This window comes from Trichosurus vulpecula, chromosome 4 (genome assembly GCF_011100635.1).
Source record: "Trichosurus vulpecula isolate mTriVul1 chromosome 4, mTriVul1.pri, whole genome shotgun sequence".
Taxonomy (NCBI): domain Eukaryota; kingdom Metazoa; phylum Chordata; class Mammalia; order Diprotodontia; family Phalangeridae; genus Trichosurus; species Trichosurus vulpecula.
In genome coordinates this window covers 133,410,450-133,428,174 of record NC_050576.1, presented here as the reverse complement: position 1 = coordinate 133,428,174, position 17,725 = coordinate 133,410,450, and the positions used below count along the sequence as shown (strand labels likewise).

Here is a 17,725-nt window from a genome sequence, read left to right as displayed (position 1 = left end):
AAAAAGTTAAGAACTGTTCTAAAACAATAGTTAAAACTTCTGGTCTCCCACAAAGTCCCCAAAGAAGGACAGTTAAACTGTGACTGGTCAAGATCCAAGTTCTCCTAAAGAAACAATAACAATTTCTAGTTTCTGTAGGAGATAAAATGAAGCTGGTGTCACATATAACTAGGTCATTTCATCTCCTTGACCTTTAGTTCCTCATCTGTGAAATGTAGCTTACATCACCCCCCCCCCACCTTAAAGGGTCTAAGAAGCAAATAGAATACGATCTACCCAATAACAACATACCTAAATAATAAGTCTAAAAGTTTACCTAAAAGAAAATATATCTAAAGTAGAAATACCAGGGAGATGAAGTCATGTATTCAGGGAAATTAGGTGGCATAACGGATAGAGTACTGAACTTGGAGCTAGGGAGACCTGAGCTCAAATCCAGCCTTAGACACTTATTAGCTGGGTGCCCTGGCAAGTCACTTAACTTCCCTCGGGCTCAGATTTCTCATTTGTAAAATGGGGACTTACCTCCCAGGGTTATTGGGAAGACAAAATGAAATGACATTTGTAAAGTGCTTTGCCAACCTCGAAGCCGCTGCTGCTCCTATACAGCACCTCTCTTTTTGGGAGCCAGAAAACATGTTAACCCGAACCTTATAGATTTAGGTCTATTTATCTATCCATTCATTTATTCATCTATCTGGCTGTTATCTATCTCTCTATTCATCCATTTACTCATCCATCTTTCTGCTTGATTGTTCATTTATCTACTTGTTTGCGGACAGATAGGTTACCAAATGCTGTAGCTTCGTCTTTGTAACTGTTGGCACACCGTTGACAACAACTCTGCACTGGTTCTGTGGAGTCACCGTCACTTCTCCATCCATGTTGGTGAAAGTGGCGTGTTTATCAGAGATTCTGCAAGGAGAGAAGATTCATGGATCACAAATAAGTGATCACTGAAAACAAAAGAAGGAGAGTCTTTCTTTTCCATTCCTCCAAGCCAAAAAAAAAAAAAGCCTTTACATTAGGGGGAAGGTCAAATGAAGATGGGACAACAGCAGCGGCAGCTAGCATGTGTGCGCTGTCTAAGGTTTGCAAAAACACCTCACCAGTATTATTTCATTTTGTCCTCACGACTGTGGGAGGTGGCCTCTATTATTAGCCTCATTTTGCTGACGAGGAGACTGAGGCAGATAGCAAGAGGTAAGTTACTTGCCCAGGATCACACAGCTAAGAAGTGTCTGAGACCAAATTTGGACTCAGATCTTCCTGACTCCAGGTCCCACCCTCCATCCATTGTGTTACCTTCTTACCTACAACGTATTTATTCTGTGATTCCTGAGGATAAAGACAAACGCTTGCGCCCATAGAAGAATGGCACGTGTTACAAAGTGGAAGGGTCCAATATAAACAGACACTAGTTATAGGAATAGAGATTTTTCAGTTTTGAGAAAAGGGAAAGAAACAGGAATCAGACCCATGACTTCATTGGTCCAGGGAACTCCCAGATGAGGAAATCCCTTCTACTGATATAGGTTTGCACCTTCTTTGCCACTCAGACTCTCAGACAACTGGGCCATACACCCAGATCTCCCTGGCTTCAAGGCTAGTTCTCTACTGGGCCACATTGCCTCTCTTTGCCTTGTTATTTCTAAATAAATAAAATTTAGTCTGTCTCTGAGTCAGTATTCAAAGTTTTTTTAGCTGGATAGGAATTGTAAATACCAACTGTAGTGCCATAACTGTTAGGAATCTAAGTTACTTCCACAATGAGATCTCACAGGACTTTTATGGAGAGTGTGTGTGTGTGTGTGTGTGTGTGTGTGTGTGTGTGTATGTGTATGAAATTCTACAATACAGAGGATGGTGACTAACTTTTTCCATCTTCACTGAACACAGATAAACTATAACAGGTTGGATTTCTGCTAGAGAAAAGGAACAACTTCCTGGTAGTTTGGGTTGGTAACTACTGGAATGGGCTATTAGGCAAGGATATACAAGTTGTGTGAGACCTTCCTTTAGGGCAGGGAGATAGAGAAGACAGCTCCTCAGAGCCCCCATCTAGGCTGAGGAAATAATAACTCTGATACTGAATAAAGGTGCAGATTCTTAGAAACTTACCCCAATCCTTGAAGGATAATTTTATTTGAAGCTGCTTGACCAACATCAGATGAACCTGAAAAATATGAAAACATCTCATTTTTAAAATGATAGGGAACAAAGCAGAACCAAAAGAATAATATGTGCAATTAGCATGTCTGTGAAAGGAGATGCTTTGAAATGGCAACAATACTGAAATAAATAACAGTGATAGCAATTAAAAAGAATGGCAAGAAGCTTGGTTTGTTGTCATAAAACAAACACAACTGCTAAGGCATAAGGCTGGACGTCTCCATGGCTTTTTATGGTGCTGTTTTCAGGGCGTAAATTGTGGGGGAGTCAACAGGGATTCTGCACATTGTAGAATGTGCTGAAACAAAGTTTATCAATAATGTTTTTCAAAAGTAAAAAGAAAACCCAAGTGGCTGATGGTGTAACTTTTTTTTCTATCTACTTTTTTGTTTTTTACATTTTTTTTTTTTAGGGTTCGTTGTTGTTATTGGTTTTTAGACTAGGTCTATCCATCTCATTCAGATGAGGAGTATTAACAGCCGCTCTCAGCTTTTTCAGCTGATTGAAATTAGGCAGTCAACAAATATTTATTTAGCACCTACTATGTTTTAGGCCCCGTTCTAAGTGCTGGGATACAAAGAAAGACAATCCTGGCTCCCAGGGAGCTCACAGTCAAAAAGGGGTGACAACATTCAAACAAGTATGTACTGTATAAAGATATATATATATATATACAAGATAAATGGACATAATCAACATTTCTTTTCTTTTCACAAAGAGGTAATTGTCTCAGGGTGCAGACTGAAATGTAAGTTTTTTGGACATGGCCAATTTGGGAACTTATTTTGCTTGACTATTGATTTTTTTTTTAAATAAGGGCTTTTTCTTTTTTTTTTTTCTCCAATTGGATGGGGAACTGGGTGGGTGAATAAATAGATTGTTGTCAATTGAAAAAAATTAATTCAAGAACAGAGATCATTGGCTACTTTGTGGTGAAAAGTTTCAGATGAATGATGAGGCCATAAGCCAGATGCCAAGATTTTAGAAGCAAGTGAGAAAAGAGGAAGTGGGGGCACCTAGTACAGGTACCTTTCTCAAGTATACCTGAGAAAGATAGGAGAGATATAGGATGACAGCTAGTGACAATGGTCAGATCAGGTGAGTATTTTTTAAGAGTGGTGAAATACTGGCCCGTATGTAGAAGGCAGCAGAGAAGGAGTCAGGAAGATAGGGAATGACCGAAAAGAGGGTGGGCATTCTTCTGAAAAAGCTGGGAGGTGATGGGATCTTCTCATACTCCAAGGCCACTCTTACTCTCCCCTGTCTCTCAGAAAATAGTCAACCTCACACAAGTATTTCACTGAGGAAATCAAGGCTATTTGCCCTCAGCTTTTTCATCTTCCTGACATCACACCTCAAAACCCTTTTAAATCGTGACTCATCCTCCTTACTTTGCTCCAGACTGACAAAGAAATAGTCTTTCTCCTTGTCAAGGCCAAGATCAAAATTTCTACTTCTGTTCTTGTTCTTACTTTCCTCCCATCTTCTCTGGAAGCCTGCCCTCTCAATCATTCCCTCCAACCTTTCCTTTTCTACTGGTTTCGTCCCTATTGCCTACAAACATGCCTAAGTCTCTTCTATTCTTACAAATCCTTCCTTTAATTCAGCCACTGATATAAGCTATTATCCCTTTTCTCTTTCATATCATTGCCAGGTCCCTAGAAAGAGCTGTCAACTTTACTTCCTATACTTCTCCATCCCCCACTAGGTCTCCATCACCCACCATTTAAAAAGTGGCTTCAGAACATACTACTTGACTGACTGTCTCTTCAAGATTACCAAAGATCTCATAAATTCAATGGATCTCTCAAATTTGATGTTTTTTCCCCTTTCATAATCCTCTTTTTAGCTCTTCACACTGCTGACCACCCACTCCCCCAGACGGTCTCTTCTCTTGGCTCCATTTCTCCTCTTGGTTCTCCTCTTACCTGCACAACAACTCCCTTTCAGTTTCCTTTGCTGATTCATCACCATCTTCCTCGTCCCTAAGCACGGGTGTTGGTCAAACTCCTATTCTGGGCCTTTTTCCATTCTCCTTCTATACTTTCTCTTTTGCTGATATCGTTACATAGCATATCTTGTCAGACACCTCCCAAATCTATATATCTAATTCCAGTCTCTCTCCTGAACTCTAGTCCTACCCAGAATCACATAATTCTACAAGTCTGTTTTTATCCCAGAGGCAATGGGAAACACCTAAGATTTCTAAGTGGGTGAGACCTGTGTCATGGAAAGATTATTTTAGCAATAGTGTAAAACACATACAGGCATGATCCTGGTACTTAAGACCTTCCACAAGTTGATTCTAGCACGCTTTTCCATTATTTCTCATTGTTCCCTTTCACATACTCTATGTTTCACGCAAAATGGATCCTTCTCAAAATTGATATTTCATCTCCACACCTCATATACTAAACATGATGGGGGGGTGGTTTGTGGTGGAGAGGAAAACGATAAGTCAAGTACTAAACTCACAGATGAAGAAGTAAATGAGCAGAACCAGGAAAACAATTTATACCATAATACTGTAAAACAAGCTACTTTGAGAAGTGTGACAATTATGATCAATATATTCGTGATTCCAGAGGACCAATGATGAAACATGCTATCTGTAGGGAGTTAGTGCCGACCCTGGGGCTGCTCGGACCCTAGCGCTTGGCCTGTTTCCTGGGTAATACCAGACAGGCTTAGTAGGAGTTGGAACGGTAAGCGCCCGGAGGAAAGACTTCCGTCCCTAACAGCCCCCCTTAACAGCACCCCCCTCTTGCTCTGATAGCCATCCGTTCTCATGCAGGCAGAGTCCATCCACCTAGGACTCACAAGCCCAGTAGGAGGAACACAGCTGGCCACTACCTAATGCTCTTGAACCAGTGCCTAACACAAACATGCTTTAATTAATGGGAACTTCTTTGATACTTTACAAGGGCATCCTGCCCCGTGCCTCACATAGCTCATACAGTTCTGACAATCAGTTTGTATCCTGCCCGAGCCTTCCCAGGCCTCTTTAGATACTGTAGAACAACACTCCCCTCCTGTTCCCAGCCTTCCCTGTCACTGTAGACTAGCACTCCCCTCCTGTTCCCATACTCTTATGGAAACCACCTTACCACAACCCTAGTTTTCCCATACGCTTGTAGGCAACATAGTTTACAATAATCCAGATTCTTCCCACCAGATATCGGTCTTCCCATGCTCTCATCCCCTTACCCCTTGAACACCTGCTTCTGCTCATGTAGTGCAAAACCCTATAAAACTGGATAATGTCTGCCAATAAATCGGAGTTATAACCATCATTGCTCCCGCCTCATCATTGCGTACTGAGATAGGGCAACTTGCTGGTCAAGACCCTAGCAGCTATCCATGACAGAGAGGTGATGGATATAAAGTGCAGAATGAGACATACATGTATACATATATACACACATAGATACAAATACTTGTATGTGTATATGTGTGTATATATATATATACATATATATACACACACATGTGTATATATGTATGTTTGATATAGACAGTGAGGTTGAGGGAATTTATTTTGCTTGACTATATGTATCTGTTACAAGAAAAATTTTTTTCAATAGGATGGGTGGAGGGAGAGATGATAATATTAATTAAAAAAATTGAAAAGAGGGGCCATACAACAGAAGTGGAATGTTGCATACACTTTGAAATAAGGCCTCTGTATTATTAGTTTTACTTAATTATTTTACTTTGCTGCAAAAGATTACTCGTGGAGTGGGGTAATCTATACATGAATGTAATATTAAAACAAGGTACATCGACAAAACTTTAAACAAGAAAGAAAGGAAGGCAAATGACCTCAAGTCCTGCAGATGCCAACAACAAGGATTTGGATAAGCGAAGGCAGAGAGATGAAGTGAAATTTAGCTAACAACTAGATGAAAGAATGTAGTTATTATTAATAGCTGCAAGAGTGAAGAACATTGGGTACCCCCAGAAAAATATAAAGTAAGTTAAATACCAGCTTGAATGAAATGCTTGAGAACTCCTGTGAGTTGGGGGTCTTCGTTGACATTGAAGAGGTAAGGGAAAGCCTTTGTCATCTGCCGTTCCTAGAAAGGAAACCGGGGTTAGTGGTGCCATCGCGAACACATCAGAATCAGGCTACTTTTTCTGTCTACTTCCCTTGAAAATGACACCATTTATTTACCTTAAAGAACATAGGACAACGCTATAATTTAACCAAATCCAGAAGACAGAGAGAGGCAAAAAAGTTTTAAAAAAAAGTAGTCCCTTTGGATAAGGAAACTTAGCATTATGCCAAGTAATTATGTTCTTTTTTTCCGTAGACCATGATAAAAATTCACACTCCATCAAAGTGAAGCTTTCATCACTGGGAACCACCCAGTTAGGGTTAGTTCCAAGACATTACCTGTTCCAGACAATCAGGAATGGACATTATTTGGTCACCTGAGGCTACAGGCTGGCATACTGAAAATCATCAAATTGGACAGTGATAAGTGATAATCTAGACTTCTTCATATAATCTTTTTTGACAAGATAGGGAGTTTTTATTGCCTTGAGGGTAAAATAGAAACTCCTCAGCCTGGTATTTAAGGCCCTCCATAATTTACTTGCAATTACCTTTGTGGTCTCATCTCACATCACTCCGAATCTCTCTTCTCTTTGAGCCTCCTACAACAGACTTCAATCTCTGCATCACCTTGAGAATAGAATCCTTTTGCCAGGAGCTCTCCCTTCTCCCTTGTTTTATACCTGTACCTCTTGACATTGTCCTTGATTTTCTCCTTTACTCCAATCTCCGATCCCTCTCCTTGCACCTTTGATTAAATCCCATCTCCTCTTTCTTCAGGCCTACTGTTCCCATAATGAAGTCCTTTTTATCTAATCTTCACCCTTTCCCACCCTACTGCTTCCTTTATTGGTGCTTTCAGACGTGCCCAGGCAGAGGAACATGAAAACATTTTGGGAAGGAGGGCTGAAATCAAGTTTACCATGGGCTTACTCTGGCTCTTTGTTTACTCAGGATTTTCCTTCCTGTACTCCAGTTGTCCCCTTAGACTGGAGTTTGCTGATGTCTAGGACCAAACAGGGCTTGGGAAACAGGCTGGCTCTTTGTCCCTCATTCATTTCAAAGGTATTAGATGACCATCCGGCTAAATACAAGGTTAGGTTGCTTCATGTAACCTCAGAAGCACCTATCTTCCTTTCTCCTTCCAATTGTCTCCAATTTGGCAATTCCTACAGCCTTGATGGTTTGTCTTTCAAACTGAACAGGTTATAGAAATTAGAGCTTTTTAAAGCTTTATCAGCTCTCTACTGCCTTTTTTTGAGAGGCAATTGGGTTAAGTGACTTGCCCAGGGTCACATAGCTTAGAGATTAGTCAAACCTACCTTGGCAGAGGTAGAAAATGGGTTCAGGAAAAAGGAACTGACTTTGGATCATAGATGTAGAGAGGGAAGGGAGATTAGAAGTTATCTAATCCAAGCCATGTGGAAACTTGGCTCCACATTTCCACGTGGAGTTGGTGACAAATCTAGAGCAGTTGTGCCCAGAGTCACGCAATAGCAGAAGCAGTATTTGAACTCAGGTCCTCTGGATCCAAATCCAAAACTCAAACAACTGCATTAGGCTTCCTCGCTCCTACAACCAAAAGGTCACCCAATAACTTTGTGGCAAATCCAGTTTAAGAACCTCAGGCTACTGATTCCCAACTTCAGCATTCTTTCTGTCCTGTTCAGTCATTTACAGTCATGACTGACTCTTCATGACTCCATTGGGGCTTTCTTGGCAAAGATACTAGTGTGGTTTGCCATTTCCTTCTCCAGCTCATTTTACAGATAAGGAAACTGAGGCAAACAAGGTTGTGACTTGCCCAGGGGTCACACAGCTAGTAAGTGTCTGAGGCCAGATTTGAATTCAGGTTCTCCTGACTCCAAGCCTGGCACTCCAGCCACCACGCCACCTAGCTGCCCCATTCGTTCCACTATCCTGTGTCTTCTCAGTGTATATTGAGCAAACATTTTAGGCTTTACTTCCTCCATCCATCGATTAATATGGGTTTCTTAAACACATTTCATGCTCATTTCCACCCCATGAGAAGAATTTTAATTAGCCACCAAAAAAGGAAGCATCCATACTATGATTGCTCCAGTCTGGGAGTGAGAAAAATCTCTATATAACACAAGACTCTTTAGCTTCATGAAAGGTAGTGGGAGGCAAAGTCAATTAATTTCCAAGCCCTTAGGAGTCAGAAGAAAGTTCACCTGTGTGATTGTACTATATCGTTCTTCCCATTCCTTTCGAGCCTCTTCCAACTGGTGTTCCCATGTAATCTGTATAGTTTGAAGGCGCAGCTGGTTTTTTGCCAGTAAATACTCTAGTTCCTCTGGAAGGAAGGTGATGTTTTAAAGATCAGATGTATAGCATCAAAGACTATGAACAAAATAGCCCCTCAATTCCTTGACCCACTCTTCAAGGCATATTGAGTATTATAACCTATATGTTATACATATATACATATATATGAAAGAATATAATGCATATAAGATTTCTATTCCAGAAAGATATTAGGAGACTTCACTTGCAAATGAATGATACCACTTAACTGCCTTTTTTAAAAATTATACCTCCGATATATTTTCTTATGTGGCATATTCACTGGCTCAGGTTGGGGCTGACCATCCTTATAAAAAGAGAACTTTGAACGCAACATTTCTCTGTTCAACATCCAACCCACTTTGTGAGTCATTTATGTTATGGAGAATGGCCAAAAGAGTTCAGTGTATATTGATTTTATTATTTAGCCCTGTTTTGAAATGATTTCCAATTGTTTGCTTTAAAGAAACTTGGAACAGAGTGACTTGTCCTTTGAGAAAGAACACTTTGCCAGGTGAGTATTCCTTCAGGATTCATGATATTAACTCACTCTGAGGTAGGCTAGGCAAAATAAACACAAGCAAGTTGCCTCCTGGTCCAAAATGTTGGCACTTCTGAAGAATATTAGCAGGGTGGGCTGATATCTATTAAGAAGGAGGATAGTGTGGGAATATAGAGCTGAAAAGGATAGGTCCCAGGGTTAATGTGTTCACCAGTGTGATCTGTGAAGATCCCCACCAGGTATTACTACGAGATGAAGACAGGGCTGTGTCTTATAGTAACGATATAAGGCTCTTATTGAAACATATTCTGGTATCATTAGTTCAGTAAATTGGGGCACATTCTGAAAACAGAGTCCCCTGCCTTCTCAGCTGAAAATGCTGGATGCAGGCAGAGGAGAGATAATCCGCTCTCCACCATAAGCTAGCCATTCACTGGTTACTCTTCCTAAAGTCATGCCCAGAACTCACCTAGTACTTCAAACATAACAGGTAGGTAGGTGGCCTAGTAAAGGTTTGTTGGCTCAATTCTAATCCTTGATTTTGGTTCCTACGTCTACCTTAGAGTCATTGCTTTTTTTCCCCCACTGGACATTATGTCTGCTCCCTTGGGCAAAGCTCTCAGACCCAACTTTGGTTATGCTTTTGCTTAAATGATATCCAACAGGGCTTGCTAGGCAGGTTCCTTCCCTCTGACACCATCCTCCCAACACCTAACACCTCTATTTCCCTCAGTTTATGTGCCAGAAATCTGTGGTTTTAGTTGATAATACCTACTTGTTTTATCTGCTACTCTTCTCCCTGAATTTCCCAGTCCGGCAAGCCTGGACAACAGTCTGTTGTTTTCTGCCTTCAGTTCTTTTATCAGCTTCTCGGTAGGGCTCGTATTTATCACAGCTTTGTTCTTGATCTTTTTAGTTCTTTCTCAGACAAAAGCCAAAAAAAAACCAAAACCAACCCACATTCAGACACCCCATCCTTTTATAAAAGCTTTCAATAATGATTGCAAGCAGAAGCTAGAAATAGACCCATTGTTTATTCAAAATCCAACTGATCTAGACCCCCTTTCTCTCCCATTTGACCTAATAATCAATAATTTCAACTTCTAAACTCTGAGTTTAAAATAAATCCCATTCTTTACCAATCAACAAGGTTCTAATAGTAAATGAGCGAACTACTGCCTCAGCCGGCTGGATTGGATTAAATATTGACACTTTCAAGGATGTGTCAAGTTGTTTTGTTGAAATAACAATTCTCAAGACTGCCACAGAATACACTGTGGTAAGCAAGAGTTTGTGAAATATTCTAAGATGTGGTTTATAGGTGACAGGAAGAGCTAAAAATGAATATTTTCATGACTTCCAGAAGATAACTGGGTTAGACCAAAGATGCTGGGAGACCAGCATTTCCACAGAGCAGAATATTAACAAGTTTTTGTTTAGCAATTTATCATTCAAGTAGCCAAGATGGCAGACAGCTCTATCCAACCCTCTCACAGAATGGTTGATGCCTCTCACTCTCACTCCTGCAAGATTCAGTAACAATTCCTCTCCTTCCCTGCATTACCATTCTCTAAGTATTCCAGAAGAAAAGCATTGACATGCTATTAGTGAAAGACAGCCAACTCCTGAATTGTTCCTCATCACATATTTTTAGCACTGGTGTAACCAAATACTCCCATAGAATTTAGCACTTGTTTCTCCCCCCAAATGGAGGCTCTCAGACTATAATGAAAGAATGAATGGTCCTAGATTTCCCTCTATCCTAGTTTCTTTTTCTCAGGTCTACTTCTCCCTTTCCCCCTACAACCCTACCTTTTCCCCTTAAAAAAAAAGTTAACTCAGGAGCTGTGATATTGCATGAACCTGTCTGATTTAAAAATCTGGAGCCACTAAAGGGAATAAATATTTGTAAAATTACCTTTCAGCATATCTTAAAGTTGACAAAGTTTCTTCATAACAGATATCAGCAGGGCTTATAGCAGCAATCTGTAAATATATTCACCAAACTTTTAATTCCATCCATTGGCCTTATAAAGAGTCCTTGTGCCAGGTGCTATTGAAAGGGATCTCTGAATGAGAACTGAATATAAAATTTTAGAGACTGGGAGGTAACAGTGCATTGCAGAAGACAGACAAGATTTAAACTTAGAAGACGTGGGTTCAAATTTCACCTCTGCCACTTACTACAGCTAGTTCAGGATGCATGAGAATAAGAAATACTCTGAAGTGGTCATATTACTCAAATTCATACCATGTATTTCCGTCAGGATGGAATCAGTTACCACATCCTACCTAACTATGACTTCTATCACGGAATCAGTCATTCGACAGGCAGCGAGGTGACTCAGTGGCAACAACGCTGGACCTGGAGTCAGGAAGATCTGAATTCAAATTCAGCCTCAGACATTTCCTGCCTCAGCCTCCTCAGTCATAAAATGGGAATAATAATGATAATGATACAGGGTTGTTGTGAGGATCCAATGAGATGATATTTGTAAAGTCCTTTCAAAAATATGCCAGCTATTAACAGTAACAGTATCAAGTCGGTCAGTCAACAAGCATTTAATGATCACTTACTGTATGCCAGGCACTGTGCTAACCATTGGTGCTAGAATGAAAGGCAGAAAACAACCCTGCTCTCAAGGAGCTCATGGTCTAAAGGGGAGAAAGCATGAACACAACTCTGTACAAACAAGATACATACAAGGTAAATTAGAGATAATCAACAATGAGGAGGCACTAACATTAAGGAGAAATTGGCTTCTTGTAGAAGGTGGGATTTTAACTGGAACTTGATGGAAGCCCAGGAAGCCAGGAGATAGAAGTAAGGGAAGAGAGAATTTCAAGTATGGGCAACAGCCAGTGAAGACGCCCGGAGTTCTGAGACGACGGAGAGCGTGAAGGCCAGTACCGCTGGATCATAGAGTATGGCTAGGGGGTGATAGTAGTATAAGGTATAAGAAGACTGGAAAGACAGGAGGGGACCAGGACTCAAAGAGCTTTGAATGTCAAACAGAGTATTTTCTATTTGATCCTAGAAGTAACAAGGAGCTACTAAAGGGGGATGGGTGAGTGATATGCTCAGACCTGAGCTTTAGGAAGATCAATCTGACAACTGAGTAGAAGATGAACTGGAGTGGGGAGAGACTTGAGGCAGGGCGACTGACAAACAGGCTGTTGTAACAGTCTAGGTATGTGGGGATAAGGGTCTACACTGAGGTGGTAGCAGGGTCAGAGGGAGAGAAGGTAGAATATTTGGGAGATATTACGAAGGTAGAATGGACAGGACTTGGCAGCAATAAATATGGAGCATGGGAGGGAGTGAGAAGTCAAATCACAGATGACAGAAGTGGAAGGGACCTCAGAGTCTAAGGTGTTCGTGATCAAAAAATCCCCTCTACCACATTCCCAACAAATGGTCATCCAGTCTCTGCTTCAAAATCTCTAGTGAGGGAGAACTGAATATATCCTAAAGCAACCCATTCCACTTTGGAATAGTACATTGTGAGAAAATCTTTCTTTACATAAACCTAAGCTTGCTCCTCTGAAAACTCTACCCATCATTCCAGGGTTCTGTCTCCTGGGGATGAACAGATCAAGGCTAATGCCTCTTCTGTATAACTATCTTTTAGAAACTCAAAGAGCACTGTCATAAATCCTGAAATTCAATTCATCCAACAAAATGCAACTCATTATCTTCTCCCCTTCTGCAATCTTGCTAGGTCTTCTCTGACCTCCCTCTTCTCTAACTTCCCCATTTTTGTTGTAGGCATGACCATTCTTCCAGTCATCCAGGTTCACAACCTCCAAGCCATCCTCAACTCCACCTGAAAAGATGATTTGTGAATAAACTCGATGGGTATCTATCACCATGAGATCTCTTATATCTGTCCCCTTCTCTTCACTCACATGGCCACTGTTCTAGTTCAGATCTTCATTATCGCTCACCTGGACTATTATCTCAAGAGCAACAGTCCTAGTTGATCTACCTACCTCCAATCTCTTCCCTCTATAATTCATCCTCAACAGAGCTGCCAAAGCGATATCTGACTACATCACTCTCCTCCTCAATAAACTCTCTTACTACATTTAGGATAAAATAAAAACTCCTTTGTTTGCAGTTAAATCCCTTACTGCCTGGCCCCAGCCCACCTTTCCAGTTTATTATATAGGACTCCCCTTCGTACTCTCTACGATTTAGCCAAACTGGCTTTCTTGCCCTTCCTCATATACGATTTCCCATCTCTGGTCTCTGTTCTTTCACACACTATTTCTCCCATGTCTGGAATGCTCTCTCTCCCTCTCTCTTTATCTCTGCCTCTGAGAAACTGTACTTTCCTTAAAAACTCAATTTAAGAGTAGTATCCTTTCAAGAGGTCTTTCCACTATGTCTCCCCAGTCCAAATTTTCTTGTATTCACTTTGCATGTATTTATATGTGGATATATTACACTTGATAGAATACAAGCTTCTTTTGGGCAGGAACCGTTTGGTTGTTATCTTTGTGACCTCAGAACTCGGCACAGTCTCCAGAATATAGTAGCCACTTACATTTTATTGACTGATTGAGGGGGAAAAAAAGATTGAAAAAGTTTTAATTGAATGGTCATTGTATTATTTTAGAAAATGTGTAAGAACATCAATTTTGAATAATTTTAAAATTGCCTAAGAAATAATAGAACCTTAAAATGAATAAAAAGTTCACTCTTAGAGTATAAATCATTCAAGTCAGATGAAATGATAAATAATCAATTTGCTTTTTAAAAAAATCTTAGGGTATATTAGGGGGAAAGAGCAAATAGTCAGTGACCTATCTTTCTCTCCTGGCCACATAAATAGATGAGCACCATCTGCAGTTGGTAGGAGATCCAACCAAGAAACTCGTGCCTCAACTCCCTTCTCTTTTTACACCTCTGGTAACGAGTTGTGTGAGTTCAGGGGCAACATCTTTTTATACAATAGAATGTAAGATTCTTGACAGAAACTGTTGTTTCAGTTTTGATTTTTCATCCCTAGCACCCAGAACAATGGCTTACACATAAGAGTGTAATAATTTTGGGATTGAAATAATATATTCAAATATACTGATTTAGAAGCATCTCATGGGCATTTGACAAATGGATAACAGTGCCAAGGTACACACGGGGACAGCCCATTTTCACCAGTCTTTAGCCTGTGCATCCTATCTCATGTTAATAGCACATTTTCGACATCCAGATAATGGATAATGAGACAAAGTGAAATTGTTTGCTCTATAAGTGAACGGTCTTTGCCATTAGAGTTGACAGCCTGTTGTCCTATTGCACATATAACCAATGTGACAAAGGGTACAAAACAGTTCAACAAAACACATTATTTTACCATAATAGTCTTACTGTTCCCACCCAGGGCTGACTGAAGGAGTCTGGTCAGAACAGAGTCTCGGTAGGGGACGTGCAGAACTCTCTTCCCCATGGCAACGTCTGCAAGAGCACTACAATAAAAAGAACATATAACAGGAGAAAACAAAATAAATCTCTTTGTGACATGACAAGGGAAAATATAAGCACCATCTGCCCTGGGAAGAAAAATCCAAAAAAGTGGGCAGGATGCAATGTTGTCATCACATTCTTTTGAGTAGTTGATTGGTTTTGCTGAATTTTTTTCTTCCTCTTTAAAAAAAAAAAGTCTTTTTTTTTTTTTTTTAAATCAGGGATGTCTCCTCGCTACCTGGGGACTTGTGTTGAATCAAAGATGGGAGACCAGTGTAAACATACTGTTCCTGGATTGCCTGTCACTGGCTGGATAAGCCAATCAGTATCAAATCCTCTAGCACGATCTAAGAGCCAATGAAAACGACTGCTGGAGGGCCTGATGCTGACTGACAGTGAACCAGCCAATGACACTGGTGAAAATGGGAAGGGTAAATACCGCTTATCTACATTTTTACATAGCCCACAATTTCTAAAGCCCCGTTAAATTAAAATTCCTGTCACAGCCCTTCTTTAAATCAACAATTGTCTGTTCAGATATGTATATGAATTGCCACGGTGTGTAGAAAGCCACTAATAAAATGGACATTATTAAAAATGAAAATTGAGGAACAAAAACCCCACATCATCTGTTAATAATATTGCTAAAACCAACCTCCAACACCTAAGATTGACCCAAATGTTCTATACTCCTTTTCATACACTCTATGATCCAGATACATTGGTCTTCTTGCTGTGTACACAACACTCCAGTCTCTTGACTCTATGTCATTACATTGGCTGGATTCCTACTCCCAACCCCCATGCCTGGAAAGCTCTCTTTCCTCCCCTCTACCTCTTGGCCCTCCTGGATTCCTCTAAGACTCAGCTCAAGTTACACCTTCAATAGGTGGCCTTTCTCTGTTCCCATCCTTCCCACCTCACTTCCCTCTGAGGTTGCCTTCCATCTACTCTGTCTACATCTTGTATGTACTTAGTGGTTTGCATGTTGTCTCCCCCACTAGACTGTGAGCTCCTTGAAGGCGGGAACAGTGTTTTTGCCTTTCTCTGTATTCCCAACACTTAACAGTGTTGCCTAGAACAGAATAAAGGTTTAATAAATGCCCGGTTCTCAGATGTGCACCACAAAGATAAGTACCACAAATTTAAACTCTGAGAAGCCAACTTTTGTTTTCCTAAAACAGCAGGCTTCATTTGTATATTTTTTATAATTTGTTCATTTTTTTACAATACCTAATTCTAATGTTCAAAATAAATGGATTTAAAAAGTCTTAAAAGCCACTTTGAATATCACCTAAAATTTGTTACAAATGTCAGAAAGTTGCTTCCTTCTTGATTCTGTTACCTGATTACATTGCCCAGTGTGGTTAAACTCAGGTTAACACGTGACCCTTCTCTCAATCTGTCTCCTTCGGATCCAGAGGATTTTTGCCTTTCACTACCTGCTAAATCCACTAAATTAATAATGGATTGCTTGGTGAGGTCTCCATCAAGAAAAACCTATTTAAGAAAATGAAGCATCCATTACTTAAAAATTGTAGAAGCCCATGCATTGTCCATTAATCCTTCCACAAAAGCAGATCATTAAAAATATTGTTTCCAAATGAATCTTGTATCTGAAAAAAGAAAGGGAAATTGTCACTGTGTGTGGAAATGTCTCGATTAATATAATAGAGATGATTAAAAATGAAAACTGAAGAACAAAGCAAAATAATAAACTCTTTCTACTCTGGAATTGACATTCTACAGTATTTAATGGGAAAAAAGAAGACCACTGGGTGTTGAGACTGGAGGCTCTGATTAACCTCTCTAAGCTTCACATTAGTCTTTAAACCCACAAACTAGGCATGGCCTCCCTCCCTCACAGGAATTCTTAACCTGGGGACTGCACACTAGTTTTTTTTTTTTTTTTGAAAACTGTCTGTCAATATAATTACTTTCTTTTGTAATTATGTATATTTTATTTTATGCACTTAAAAACATCATTCTGATTGAGAGTCCGTGGGCTTTATTAGACTGCCAACAAATAAGGTTAAGGACCCCTGATTTAAACTAATTTTATAGGTTGAAGAGTGGCAAGGATAAAAGAGATCTAAAGAAAGAGATCTAAAACAAGAAGAGAACAATTCAGTTCAACTTCTTCAAAGTCACACAAGCTTCAGACCTCCTTTCCATACAAGAACACAAGCATCATTCCATTCAGCCCCTCCCCATTCTCTTCCTCCAACCTGTCTCTAGCCCCCTACCACTGTGAGCACACTTTGCAATCAGCATCCCCTGGTTCTACCACTTTATCTCTTGGTAATAGGCATGATGATGCTTCATTAGGTTTTCCTTCAGTTCTGACCAATTCAAACTGGTTTCAGATAATCTAATGTTGCAGGGCTCCCTATAAAACAAGGAGTGGAGGGGGAATGGAAGAACAATTCTCAAAGCTACCAAGTTCATTTTCAGATTCTGCATCCCAGGACCACAGCTGGCTCTTGCCCAGGTCTGTCTTTTAACCATTTAGTCTCTTGGCCACTATAGTAATGAGAGCAGCTCATGTTTGAATATCACTTTAAGGTTTACTAAGTTCTAACAACCTACTACCCTGTGAGGTAGGTAGCGAAGCATTATTATCCCATTTTACGGATGATGAAACTGAGGTAAAGTGAGGCTAAGTAAGTTACCAAGTGTCTGAGCCGGGAACTGAACCCACATCTACTAAGGGAGGTCTTAGCACTCTCCATATTACCACATTGTTTAATATTCCTATTTCCTCATCTGAACGTGAAAATACTAACTCTCATAATTAGAATAATTGGAAATAATTGGAAAACTAAAAAAAAAACAGGGTTAGTGAGAGTATTTTATTAACTTTAAAGTATTATATAAAGGGGAGCTATGATTTTCTAAAGACATTTATCAGGAATACATTAGATTCTATTGGTTTCTTTAGTAAATTATTTGGCAAATAGGATTAGACAAATAGAGAACTCTTGTTAAATGTCCAGAGTAAGTTACAAGTAAGCAGAAAATACAGTGCCAAATCTGTCTCCCATGCTTCTCTCCAAAACAACATGTAGCTTTTTTGTTTATTACTTCTTTCTGGAGCAGGTTTCCTAATCTGGGATCCATGGACTATCTATAGATTTCAGGGAAGTTGGTGAACGTGGAAAGGAAAAAAAAGTACCTCTATTTTCACTAATCTTGAACTGAAATTTAGCATTTCCTT

At 39.9% G+C, this 17,725-nt stretch overlaps 1 protein-coding gene across 1 annotated transcript in view; it reads right to left on the bottom strand.

Moving 5' to 3' along the window:
• The window catches only part of LOC118846839 (kinesin-like protein KIF28P), a 56,884-nt gene that overhangs the window by 18,893 nt on the left and 20,266 nt on the right, over positions 1-17,725 (bottom strand). Inside the window, 8 exon segments of the mRNA XM_036755545.1 lie at positions 792-915; positions 2,122-2,176; positions 6,158-6,248; positions 8,425-8,546; positions 9,814-9,956; positions 10,957-11,024; positions 14,399-14,510; positions 15,854-16,008. Of these exon segments, the coding sequence (XP_036611440.1) occupies positions 792-915; positions 2,122-2,176; positions 6,158-6,248; positions 8,425-8,546; positions 9,814-9,956; positions 10,957-11,024; positions 14,399-14,510; positions 15,854-16,008 (870 nt within the window).